Source organism: Anomaloglossus baeobatrachus, chromosome 11 (genome assembly GCF_048569485.1).
Source record: "Anomaloglossus baeobatrachus isolate aAnoBae1 chromosome 11, aAnoBae1.hap1, whole genome shotgun sequence".
Classification (NCBI taxonomy): domain Eukaryota; kingdom Metazoa; phylum Chordata; class Amphibia; order Anura; family Aromobatidae; genus Anomaloglossus; species Anomaloglossus baeobatrachus.
In genome coordinates this window covers 162,038,637-162,051,487 of record NC_134363.1, presented here as the reverse complement: position 1 = coordinate 162,051,487, position 12,851 = coordinate 162,038,637, and the positions used below count along the sequence as shown (strand labels likewise).

Below are 12,851 nucleotides of genomic sequence, written 5' to 3'. Positions count from 1 at the left end.
GGCAGCGCTGTGCCGCACGGCACGGAGGTACTCACTCAGCCCAATGATGAGGACACAGTTCACAGTAAAATAAAGCAGCTGGATGGATGGGTTCTTCGGACGGCTGCGGTGTTGTTGCTCCCGGCAGGTTAGCGGTGACTGTCTTTTCCCTGCACCTACGCTGTCTGTACGGTTCCAATGGGTTCCCACCGGTAACCCGCTCCCCGGCTTGGATATGGGCCGGAGGAGCCCCTTTTGCCCGCAGGCGCTGGCCCTGAGAAACGGTTGCCTTGGCGGTGGCGGTGTCTCCCTCACTCGGTTGGACTGTTGCCTTCTGTCGGGACTTGACTGTTTGGAAACCCAGGAGGTCCCCTTCACTAACGGATTCGGCAAATTCACGGCGACTCCTAGCCTTGCCGGGGTCCGAAAAGCCCCTGCCACTGGTGCTGGCTTCTCTTTGTGTACCGGTCCGGTACCGCCGGGCCACTACCCGTCCACGGCCCTTACGGTAGACTCCAATCGGCCACTCCTGCAGACGGTCACCACCGTCTGCCAACCTTGCTGTCTCGCCCGAGCCACACACCCGGACGCTGTCAGTCAGTTGCTCTGTTACTACACTTTCCTCCTTCCATTTTCACTGTCCAAACTCAACTCCTTCACTTCCTCCACTCAACTGCCTGGTTTTCCCGCCTCCAGGACTGTGAACTCCTCGGTGGGCGGGACCAACCGCCTGGCCCACCCCCCTGGTGTGGACATCAGCCCCTGGAGGAGGGCAACAAGGGTTTTGTGTCTGACCTTGATGTGCCTGCTGGGAGTGTGGGGTGTTGTGGTGTTGTTCTCTGTGGCCCCTGGCTTGTCCAGGGCGACACATACACATTGGACGATCAGTCGATAGTGCCAAATGGTCCAATCTTAATCTAATGTACAGTGGCAAAAAAAGTGGGTATCCTGTCTGAACTACTTTTACACTCCACCTTATCCCTCCCATTTTCTTAGAGAGAAACTATCATTTTTTAATATCTTCCTGGAATTTCAAAATTAGGATTTTTTTTTTGTACTTCATTATCTTCATTTTCTTTTTTCTCTCCCAAAAACCCTGCTCCTGTGGAGTTTCATATGGCTAGTTAATGCTTCTTTAGAAACAGCTTTCATCTGCTGCTCAAAATCTGTACTCTATTTACAAACAGAGGAGAATTCCCATCTCTAAATCTCTGTATTTTCCACTTTTCTACTCAGAGAAGGGAATTCATGCACCTCTGTAAATACATGGATTTTAGGTGAGCAGCAGCTGAATGGTGTGTCACACCGTGGGGAGGGAAAGCCCGGTGTGCGGTGCAAGAGGAAGGGTACATCACGGAAGATGTGAAGGTAGGCCCTGATGATAGGGAGTGGGGATATGGGTCACCACCTAACTCACCTGTAGCCGATTTCTGAGCTCCCTAATGTCCCTAGATCGGTCCTTCTCCCCATGCGGAATCACGTGCCTAGGCCCTGAATTACCCTGGACTTGCCCTGACTAGTGTGCAGGCCAGCAAGACACTAGTCTTACTACTAATATAAAGCCAGCACAAGGAAGGAGAGACAAACAAGGGAAACGGAAACAACAATAGAAACACCAATTTTTATCCGAAAGGAACTCCACCAAATCCTGCTGGAAAGAGAACCACGGCTTTCTCCATAGTCAACACTTAAAAACAGGTCAGCATAGAATGAACTATAACCAGCATAGCAGAGAGTGAGGCGTGGGTTTATATAGCAGAATGGCGTGGCTGCAGCTGAGATTAACAGCTACAAGAAAATCTCAGCAGAATAGAAAAGAGAGCTTAACCCCTTCAGCACCAAATGGAATTAAATATGCTCTTACTCAGGATAATTGATGAGCGGGTTTTAAAATGCATTCGATCAACTAAACCTTGTGACCTTCTGATGCCAGATTCCCTCTGAAGGTTTCAGCAGCACATTCATGACATGGTGCTTCTAAAGAAGCATGAATTTGCCAGGTGAAACATTATTGTAGCATTGTGTTTGGGAAAGAAAGAAGCAAATTAAAGTAATGAAGTATATTACAAAAAATGTATAACTTTGTAATGCCTAGAGGATAAATAATGATAAAAGTGTTCTCTCATGTGAGGGAGTGCTGTTCTACATGACCACTTCATGCTTCTTTAGATAAACCTTTTATCTGCTGCTCAGCTAAAATCCATACTCTATTTACCTATTAATGCTATGAGAAAACCTTTTTTTATCAATAATTATATTTATAAATTCATCAAGTGGTAAACTGTGTCTGGCAGAAACTTACCTTTGCACTATCCGGGCCTGTGGACCTTTTGATGAAGGTTTCCGGGAATCTTCCAATATACTAAGCATTTGGCTGCGAAGGGCAATGATCTGTTCTTGGTTTTTCAGCAAATAGATACCACGTCCCTGATTCAGCCCAGTAGGTTTGCAGATCCAAATTTGCCCATCTGGATAAAGAATTAACATTTCACTGGTTCTATGGACCACAATAATGCATGCAAAATAATCCGGCACCAGTTCACAATGATGAGCACAGAGCTGCACCCAGAGCCAGGCACACCCGCAATGTGCTGACACCAATGTCCCATTTTTGAAATACCAAAGTCCATACCCAGCCATAGACATCATAGGCAGATTGAGACCCCATTTATTTATATAGAGGCGTTAGCTACTCATGCTCTAATCTGGGCAAAGGTTATTGTGAAGGTAGGGTGAGGAGGTGAGCTGTGATATCACCTACCGTAAATGGTGGATCCTGTGTTATCTACTGTCTATAAAGGGGTTATTATCAGTCATTGTATATATGGGTGAGCTGTGACATCACCTATTGTGAATGGTGGATCCTGTCTTAATGACTGTGTATACAAATGTTATCAGTCATTATATAGGTGGAGGAGGTGAGCTGTGACATCACCTATTGTGAATGGTGGATCTTATGTTATTTACAGTATAAAGTGATACCAGTCATTGTACAGGGGGGGAGGGGGGAGCTGTGACATCACCTATTGTGTATAGTCGATCCTGTGTTATCTACTGTAAATAGAGATATCAGTCATTGTACAGGAGAAGGAGGTGAGCTGTGATATCACCTATTGTGAATGGTGAATCCTGTGTTATATACTGTATAAAGCGGTATTATCAGTCATTGTACAGGATGGGGAAGAAGTGAGCTGTGATATCACCTATTGTGAATGGTGAATCCTGTGTTATATACTGTATAAAGCGGTATTATCAGTCATTGTACAGGATGGGGAAGAAGTGAGCTGTGACATTACCTATTGTGAATGATGGATCCTGTGTTATATACTGTATAAAGCAGTATTATCAGTCATTGTACAGGATGGGGAAGAAGTGAGCTGTGACATTACCTATTGTGAATGGTGAATCCTGTGTTATATACTGTATAAAGCGGTATTATCAGTCATTGTACAGGATGGGGAAGAAGTGAGCTGTGACATTATCTATTGTGAATGATGGATCCTGTGTTATATACTGTATAAAGCGGTATTATCAGTCATTGTAGAGGAGGGGGAAGAAGTGAGCTGTGACATCACCTATTGTGAATGATGGATCCTGTGTTATATACTGTATAAAGCGGTATTATCAGTCATTGTAGAGGAGGTGAGCTGTGACATCCTGTTGTGAATGGTCGATCCTGGATTATCTAATGTATATAGAGGTGTTATCAATCATTGTACAGGAGGTGGAGGTGAGCTGTGATATCACCTAATGTGTCTGGTAGATCCTGTGTAATCTGCTGTATATAGAGGTGTTATCAGTCATTGTACAGGAGGAGGAGGTGAGCTGTAACATCAACTATTGCGAATGGAGGATCCTGTGTGTGCAAGATTCCTGATTTTATTTCTAATATAGGGTACATATTGATATGTAAAAAAACATTCACATCAAAGCTTGATTTAAACTATAGTTCACTTCTCTGATGACACATTCCCTTTTAAAAATGCTCAATAAATTATTGTATATGTACATTTAAGCACAAAGCTAATCAGTCCAAATGAAAAATAAAAAAATGGAGGAGTGTTAAGAAGGTCACTGAGTACTAGAAACTATTGGTTGTTACCTTCATATGTAGAGAAGAACGCCTCTGCTTCATCCTTCATGTCCAGGCGCACAGTCTCGGGGAAAAAATCAGCCATTTTCAACACCCTGTTAAGAAAACCAAATTTTCACAAAATATTTTTTTGTACAGACCAAAAGTTTGGACACACCTTCTCATTCAAAGAGTTTTCTTTATTTTCAGGACTCTGAAAATTGTAGATTCACATTGAAGGCATCAAAACTATGAATTAACACATGTGGAATGAAATACTTAACAAAAAAGTGTGAAACAACTGAAAATATGTCTTATATTCTAGGTTCTTCAAAGTAGCCACCTTTTGCTTTGATTACATGAAAATAAAAGAAAACTCTTTGAATGAGAAGGTGTGTCCAAACTTTTGCTCTGTACTGTATATACGAATGTTAGTTTTCAAAGGCAAAGTTAAAAATGTTGGTGGAATAATTCGGTTTTGGATCTGGAAACAAATCTGCTGCGAATTCACAAAGATTACAAAAAGGAGGCAGGGTGTCCGGAACAGAAAACTAATTTTGCATCAGATTCGACACACATTTCACACCATTTATTGCCGGTGGTGCATTTTTTCCACAGCATATTCTACAAGTGTAATAGGTGGGCAGTGCCCCATGATATAAATATGCTATGTCTTATGTATATACTGTTGATTAATATAATGCATGTGTTAGTATTTAAGTGTTTTTTAAAGGACTGTAGAAGAGGTTGCCAAATACTGCCATCTAGTGGTTGGGTTAAGTCAGCGGAAGAGCGAGTTTAAGGCCGAGGCCACGCGGGGATTTGTGCGAGTGCTCACATGACGCTCGGCACACGCTCGCAGCGGGAGCCGAGTGTCATGCGACTGTGGTCTGATCGTGCGATCAGACCACAGCTGCGGAGGGGAGGGCCAGTGCTGTGGAGGAGAATGAAGGATTTATCTCCCTATCTCCTCCGTTGCCGGCTGATGCGAGAATCGCACTGCTCTCAAGTTACACTGGTGTAACGCGATAGAAATGTGATGTTTCTCTCACCCCCATAGACTTGTATGGGTGCGAGTGGAACAGTATAACATTCCACCCGCAGCATGCTCTGACTGTTTTCTCGGTCCGATTAGGGCTGAGAAAACATACGCTCATGGGAGATTCCCCATTGAGTAACATTGGTCGGAGTGGTATGCGATTTTTTATCGCATTTCACTCGCACCATTGTTCTCGCCGTGTGTCTTAGGCATAAGAAAAGATGTTAGATAAGATAGAGTTAAGGTGGAGGAGTGACAAGTGGCTGGGAGTATGACTAGACGAGGCAGCTCCTGAGGAAGGGGAGTCTAGAGGTGGGTTCAAAAGTGAGAGGATGTGGTCTCGGTGCTGGAGCCAGTCAGGTAACCCTGAGGTAACTTCGGAAGGTCAGGAGCCTACGTCTCACCCCATCGGGCTTAGAGAGTCATCTGGCTAGGGAATCCACTGGGGCACAGAAATAGACGAAGGTGGGAAGTATAAGGGGGAAGGAGTGGGAGACCAGGAGTATTGAGGACAAGTTCTGAGACAGCAGAGGACAGAACGAAGAATAGTATCCCACAGTGAGTGTGTAACGCCTGCCCGGAATCACAGACTCAGACTGGCTGTAATGGACAGGCTAGAGGAAAGCCGCTCACAAAGCAGGACCCCGAGAACCCCGAAACTTTTAAACCAATAAACAGGGATTTGGAATTACACAGGGCCCCGGAGATCACTAACTGTGGTAGGCTTCAGTCCAATGACAGTAGTAGTCAGGCAGGGTCAAACCAAGAAATGCAGAGCAGGGATAAAATCAGGCAGGCAAGGATGTAATCAGGAAACCAGGCAGAGGTTAAATCCGGATCGGGCAGTGAGGTACAAAAACGGTAGGCAGGAGGGTAGTCAGAGAACAGGCAGAAGTCAAAACACAGGAATCGTAAAACAGCACGAGAACCAGGAATTCAGAACTATCTCTGGCAGTGACCAGCAGACAAGAGGGGAAATTAGAAGGGTGGGGTGTCTTCCCATTGGCTGGAGCTGAATGGTGGTAACTTCAGGTGGAAGACACACGCCACCTACAGTCAGCCAGTGGTACTGCAGGTCCCAGGGAAACGAAGCTTAGTGGATGAGTGGAGCCTGCACCCACCAGAGCCACTGGCACTGACTCCTCTCCTATCACCAGCACTATCCACAGCGAGAAAAGGGCGCCGCCTGGTGAACGAAGCAGAAATCGCAGGAGCGGACTTTGGCAGGGACGTGACAGAGTGGAAGGAAGGCCATATCTGTCATAACGGTGTGAAGAATTAAACAAGACAGTTGGGCCAAGTGAACTGCAGTGTTACATGTCTTTCTATCTGGTGTTGACAACTGGCAGCAGGGGTGATGGACACCGGCCCGAAGGAGCAAGTAAGTGCCATACACCCAGCCCCAAGTCTCCATGGCGTAGCAGAGCAGCGCCCTCCTCCTCCACATGCTCATAATTTTGCTGACAGGGGATTTATTCTGCCCGAAAAACAGGCAGCATTAACTAAAGTGCATCTGTTTTATTGCAGCCATGTATGTTTTACTCTGAAACACTGATAGAAAACATGGCTTGAAAAGCTGTCCGAGGACTATGCGTCTCCAATGACAAGTCTGAAGACATCATTGGTGGCTTCTTCCCAACCCGTTTCCCTAGACTGACAGGTCTTTCCCCATTTCAGATGCATGGCACCAACGGGTTTTTCACTGAAACGCGTCTGTATTTCCAGAGTAAAAAATACTTGGCTGAAATAAAATGCAAAAACAAGTAAGATGCAACCAGTGTCGGATTCATGTTGCCTATGGTTTGGCCGGCATGAGTTTGCTGCTAGGTTCCCTTTAACGATGCTTTCTTAGTTGTTCTTATTAGGTTTATGAGTAGCCATACTTGTATATTTATATACATTAAAGATTCGTTCCTTACCTGGCTTTGTTGATTTTCTGCATGACCCTTTCATATTCTCTCAGGCTGTTTAGGAGGCCAATCTTGGTGGTGAGAACTTTATTGTTGGGTATTTGATACAGAAGTTGTTCTCCTGGCAATAAACAAGTAATCACATTAGCAATCACCCAAACCACATGCCAAAATAGTATCTCCACTCAAAACCAAACATTTAGGTATAAGTAGACTTCAACTCCATGCTCCAATCCATCCATCGAGAACATTAAGACGGAGAAAATCCCTGGTCGCTTCCTTGTCTGGTTCATCTGGTTGGTAAGAACCGGTGTTTGGTTACTCTCTGCGTAAAAAATGGATTCTACGCCAACAAGTATATGGGAGAGTAGAGAAAAGTCATGGAAGGAAACAAACCTTAACCTTTAGGGTGGAGGAACTTGGCTCTCTAATAATGGGTCCATTTTCATGACTTTCTCCTACTTTGTACCCCACTGATCACTTACCTTCTCGGAAGGCACAGTACACAGCAGAACTCTTGGTCTCACACCACTTCAGCTTGTAGTCATCCCTCTTGTTGTCGTAGATTCGTTGCCATCCTTTGTTCAGGCAATAAGCGCTTACCCTATAAGAAAAGTAGATCAGCGAATCGGGATCCGGTAAGAAAACAACGGATCCGTTACAAATACAAATACAACGAACGCTAACAAGCAATCCGTTAACTGATCCGTTGTCCAGAGACTCCACATGTTAAAAACGGATCTGGACAACATTCTTTATTTAAAGGGAACCTGTCACCACTTTTTTGGCGTATAAGCTGCAGCCATCACCACCGGGCTCTTATATACAGCATTCTAACATGCTGTATATAAGAGCCCAGGCCGCTGTGAGAACATAAAAAACACTTTATAATACTTACCTAACGGTCAGTGGTGGGCCATATGGGCGTCTCCATTGTCCGGTGCAGGCGCCTCCCTCTTTCGGCCATCTTCGTCCTCTTTCTGAAGCCTGTGTGCATGACCCGTCTACGTCATACACACTCGCCGGTCTTGCGCAGGCGCCTGAATGCCGGTGAGTGTGGATGACGTCGGACGCATCATGCACCGCGGCTAGAGAAGGAGAATAAAGATGGCCAAAAGAGACGGTGCCGGCATCGGACAACGGAGACGCCCATATGGCCAACCGAGCGACGGTTAGGTAAGTATTATAAAGTGTTTTTTATGTTCTCATAGTGGCCTGGGCTCTTATATACAGCATGTTAGAATGCTGTATATAAGAGCCCGGTGGTGGTGGCCACAGCTTATAGGCCAAAAACAATGGTGACAGGTTCCCTTTAAGAATGGACAAAAGAAGTTATGTTTGCAGAACTTTTTTGTCAACAGATCTCTAACAGATCCGTGATAACGGATGACTACAGGACATGTGAACCCAGCCTTATGGGGTAGTGTGGCTGCATATGCTATCTGGCTAAAATGGACTTTTTTAGAGCAGGATGGCCCCACAAAATACTTGAAAAGTTACCTAAAAATGCTCTAAAAACTCTTTATATTCTGTTTTATTGTTTTGAGCTTTGTTTTCTGCATCAGGTTTTAAAAATATATATAACAAAAAAATGTGTTAACTCAGTATCCACCAATCCCAATATACGGTCAAAGCTGACCCTCCTCCCCCTCCACTCACAATGACCTTTGCACACGCTCATTAGATGCTCAATACAAACGTTTATTGCTGCTAATATACATGTGAATTTCTTGAAACAGGAAGTTAGAGTCTAAAAAAGCCTCAGAGGCCAATGTAAAAATTGCAAGTTTTCTAGATTCTAATTTTTATAAACATTGTAATATGGAAAAGATCAAAAAATATATATTTATTCTAAAAACCTGTTTTTAATAGGTAATTTTCTAATGATCGCTTGCCTTCATGGAGACCAGCAAGTTGCAGTAGGGATACCTATAGGCCATGCTATGCTCATTGGGAAATAAGTATGCAAAGAGCCTGTCACGGAGTGCCCAGGGTGCGGCGCAAGAGTAGGGGTACGCCAGGGAAGATGGAAAGATAAGCCCCGACACCAGGCTGAAGGGATAAAGGTCAACAACTAATTCACCTGTGGCTGATCCCTGAGCTCCGAATAGAAGGACATCAAGAAAAGAATGTGCCAAAACAATCACTGAGCTCCCTAATGTCACTAGACAAGGTCCCCGTGCACTGACCTAGGGATTGCCCTGACTAGGGCACAGGCCAGCAAGACACTAGTCTTACTACTAATAAAGGCAACACGAGGAATGGGAGACAAATAAGGAAAAACAGAAACAACAATAGATACTCCAGTTATTCTCCTGCGAGGGACTCCACCGAATCCTGCTGGAAGGAGAACCACAGCTTTCTCTAGAGACAACTCCTTCACATGTCAGCATAGAATAAACTATAGCCGGCATAGGAGAGAGTGGGGAGTAGGTTTATATAGCAGAAAGGTGTGGCTGCAACTGAGATTAACATCTACAAGTCATTCTTAACAGGATAGAAAAGAGACCTTAACCCCTTCAGCAACGAATGGAATTTAATGCACTCCTACTCAGGATAAATGAGGAGTGGGTTTTAACGCTGTGACTTTCTGATCCCAGTAGCCCCACCGAGTTCTCAGCAAGGTGCAACAAACTTGTGACATAGCCTATTCACAAAGGAAAAGAACAAGGTCTTTAATTGCAGTTTATGGAAGTAGTAATCTTATAAGTCAATATTGACTAGAGATGAGCAAATCAGTTCTAAGCAAATCAAATTTGCCTCAAATTTTACAAAAAGAGTGGATTCACTGAAATCATTTTTTTTTTTGTGGCTTGTTTCTATAACTTAATAATCACTGGGGGTCCCACTGATCCTGAGAATGGGGCTCTGAAATGTCTCTTTAGAGTTTGTCTGATCTCTTCCCAGACTTCAACTCCATGGAGGAAGAAGAGAAACTGCGGATACTACTGGGGGAAGAGGAAAGTGCAGCGGCCATAGCAGCACACTATGTTAGTGCCTGTCACAGACTAAGAGGAGTCAGATATGTGGTGATGGACTTCTACACCCCACGCTGAAGGCATCTCCATCCCCCAGCCTGGAGGAGTCTCCATCCCCCGCCCTGGAAGAGTCTCCATCCCCCGTCCTGGAGGAGCCTTCTTCCCCTCACCCTGGAGGAGGTTCCACCACCCACCCTGGAGGAGCCTCCTTCCCCTCACCCTGGAGGAGGCTCCACCACCCACCCTGGAGGAGCCTCCTTCCCCTCACCCTGGAGGAGGCTCCACCACCCACCCTGGAGGAGCCTCCATCCCTCACCCTGGAGGAGGCTCCACCACCCACCCTGGAGGAGCCTCTATCCCTCACCCTGGAGGAGGCTCCACCACCCACCCCGGAAGAGCCTCTATCCTTCACCCTGGAGGAGGCTCCACCACCCACCCTGGATGAGCCTCCATCTCTCACCCTAGAGGAGGCTCCACCACCCACCCTGGAGGAGGCTCCACCACCCACCCCGGAAGAGCCTCTATCCCTCACCCTGGAGGAGGCTCCAACACCCACCCTGGAGGAGCCTCCATCTCACCCTGGAGGAGGCTCCACCACCCACCCTGGAGGAGCCTCCATCTCTCACCCTGGAGGAGGCTCCACCACCCACCCTGGAGGAGCCTCTTTCCCTCACCCTGAAGGAGGCTCCACCACCCACCCCGGAGGCATCTCCATCCCTCACCCTGGATGGACCTCTAAACCCCACCCTGGATTGGCCCCAATCCCCATTTGTACCACTTGCTTTGACAATGCCAACATGTACTTGGTCCTGTCAATAAACCTATTTTGAATTTGAGTTTAGTACTAGCCATGAATTCTGCCCCTCTGCTAGCCGTAGACATTATGCAAATCAAAAAAGGTCCGTGGAGCCTCTCTTAGGAGTCTTGACACAGAAAATAGCCAGATATCCCTCCGGGAAGGACCTAGCCAAGCCTTAGACATTACCCATCTTATGTTATCCCGGTAACTGTACCCATCCAACCTGTCAGATGCAACTCACACCCTCACCTTCAGGAGGGGGACATAGAGAAGTAAAAAGTGAGTAACTCGTAGATTAGCAGATGGTGAACATTTGACTACTACTCATTTCAATTTGTGGTCATCCTAATATTCATGCAAATACCTATGTTTTGCTAGATGGCGTGATCGATACAAAACAAACAAGAAGGATGCTCGGAGACCTGTGAGATCCCGGTACAGAAAAGTATATATTTCTAACCTATTATATCTCCATTCCACCCAATGAGAGTATGCCCTGGTGAACAAGCAGAGCTGACAATCTAGAATTATACCTCTGTTGTTTGCTTTGCCGAGTCCCTAAGTGAGTCTTGGGTTTACTATAAATATAGAAGCTGACGTCATGGAGCCATGGCACTTATTTACCCTGAGGGACCCGATTGTGACTCAGCTGAGAGGAGCACATGGGTGCGGCTCTCTAGTCTGGAGCTCTGAGTGGCACCACACCCCGTGAGGGCGGTTTCATACTGGATGATGCCCTTTGACCAGTTGATGACCATCCTATGATAGGGAACATACAAATTACCATATAAATCAGTGTCTATTTATAAGTGCCCACACAACAGTGCACATCCACAGCCAACTAACATATCCATGCAATTCCCTAAATAATAATTGTAGACAGTGATTTCTCCACCAGATGCTGCAAAACTAGTAAAACATATGGTACCAAAGTAGTAGTAGATAGGATCAACAAAAACCTGCAGACTTAATATTACCAGTTTATTCAGGAAAAATGGGCAGCATCCCATGGGTATATTACATATCTTTATTGTGTCATGGCATACGCAACGTTTCACCCCACAAATGGGCTTTTTCAAGCATACACAACATTGGGCTTATTCAAGCATAATCAACGTTTCACCCCACAATTGGGCTTTTTCAAGCATACACAACATTGGGCTTATTCAAGCATAATCAACGTTTCACCCCACAATTGGGCTTTTTCAAGCATACACAACATTGGGCTTATTCAAGCATAATCAACGTTTCACCCCACAATTGGGCTTTTTCAAGCATACACAACATTGGGCTTTCTCAAGCATAATCAACGTTTCACCCCACAATTGGGCTTTTTCAAGCATACACAACATTGGGCTTATTCAAGCATAATCAACGTTTCACCCCACAATTGGGCTTTTTCAAGCATACACAACATTGGGCTTTCTCAAGCATAATCAACGTTTCACCCCACAATTGGGCTTTTTCAAGCATACACAACATTGGGCTTACTCAAGCATAATCAACGTTTCACCCCACAATTTGGCTTTTTCAAGCATACACAACATTGGGCTTACTCAAGCATAATCAACGTTTCACCCCACAATTGGGCTTTTTCAAGCATATGCTTGAAAAAGCCCATTTGTGGGGCGAAATGTCATGACAGAATAAAGATATGGAATACACTTGTGGGATGCTGTCCATTTTTCTTGATATACTATAGTTGCCAAGTGCATCCATTGGACCTGACTTGCGTCCCACCCCTTGAAAAAGGGAACTACCGAAGGTGCTGCAAACATGTTGGTATTTATATTAATATCACTGGTTGTCACAATCCTTGGGTGCAGGGCCAGGGGACAAATGACATATCATTGTTGCAACTCACTTGTGGACATAGACGGAAAAGGGCACCTGAGCAAAAATAATATATGGGCCCTTTTTAGTCCTATTACTCAACAAAATGCACAATTCAACCTGGTTTGGAGATAGAAATGGGCCCCCTTATCTCTTGGGCCCCTGTGCGGCCGCTCAGGTTGCACTAATGATATGTCTGCCCCTCGTGCAACCTGTGCAGCTGCACAGGGGCCCAAGAGAT

The 12,851-nt window shown here is 45.4% G+C and overlaps 1 protein-coding gene across 6 annotated transcripts in view; it reads right to left on the bottom strand.

The window, feature by feature from the left end:
* Positions 1 to 12,851, bottom strand: part of TTLL10 (tubulin tyrosine ligase like 10) — a 176,262-nt gene that overhangs the window by 43,025 nt on the left and 120,386 nt on the right. For all 6 annotated transcript variants that reach the window (XM_075329256.1, XM_075329257.1, XM_075329259.1 and 3 more), the window contains 4 exons: positions 7,486 to 7,604; positions 7,010 to 7,121; positions 4,082 to 4,167; positions 2,282 to 2,447 (listed from right to left, as the gene is read on the bottom strand). In XM_075329256.1, coding sequence (XP_075185371.1) covers positions 2,282 to 2,447; positions 4,082 to 4,167; positions 7,010 to 7,121; positions 7,486 to 7,604 — 483 coding nt within the window. The remainder of the gene's footprint in view (positions 1 to 2,281; positions 2,448 to 4,081; positions 4,168 to 7,009; positions 7,122 to 7,485; positions 7,605 to 12,851) is intronic.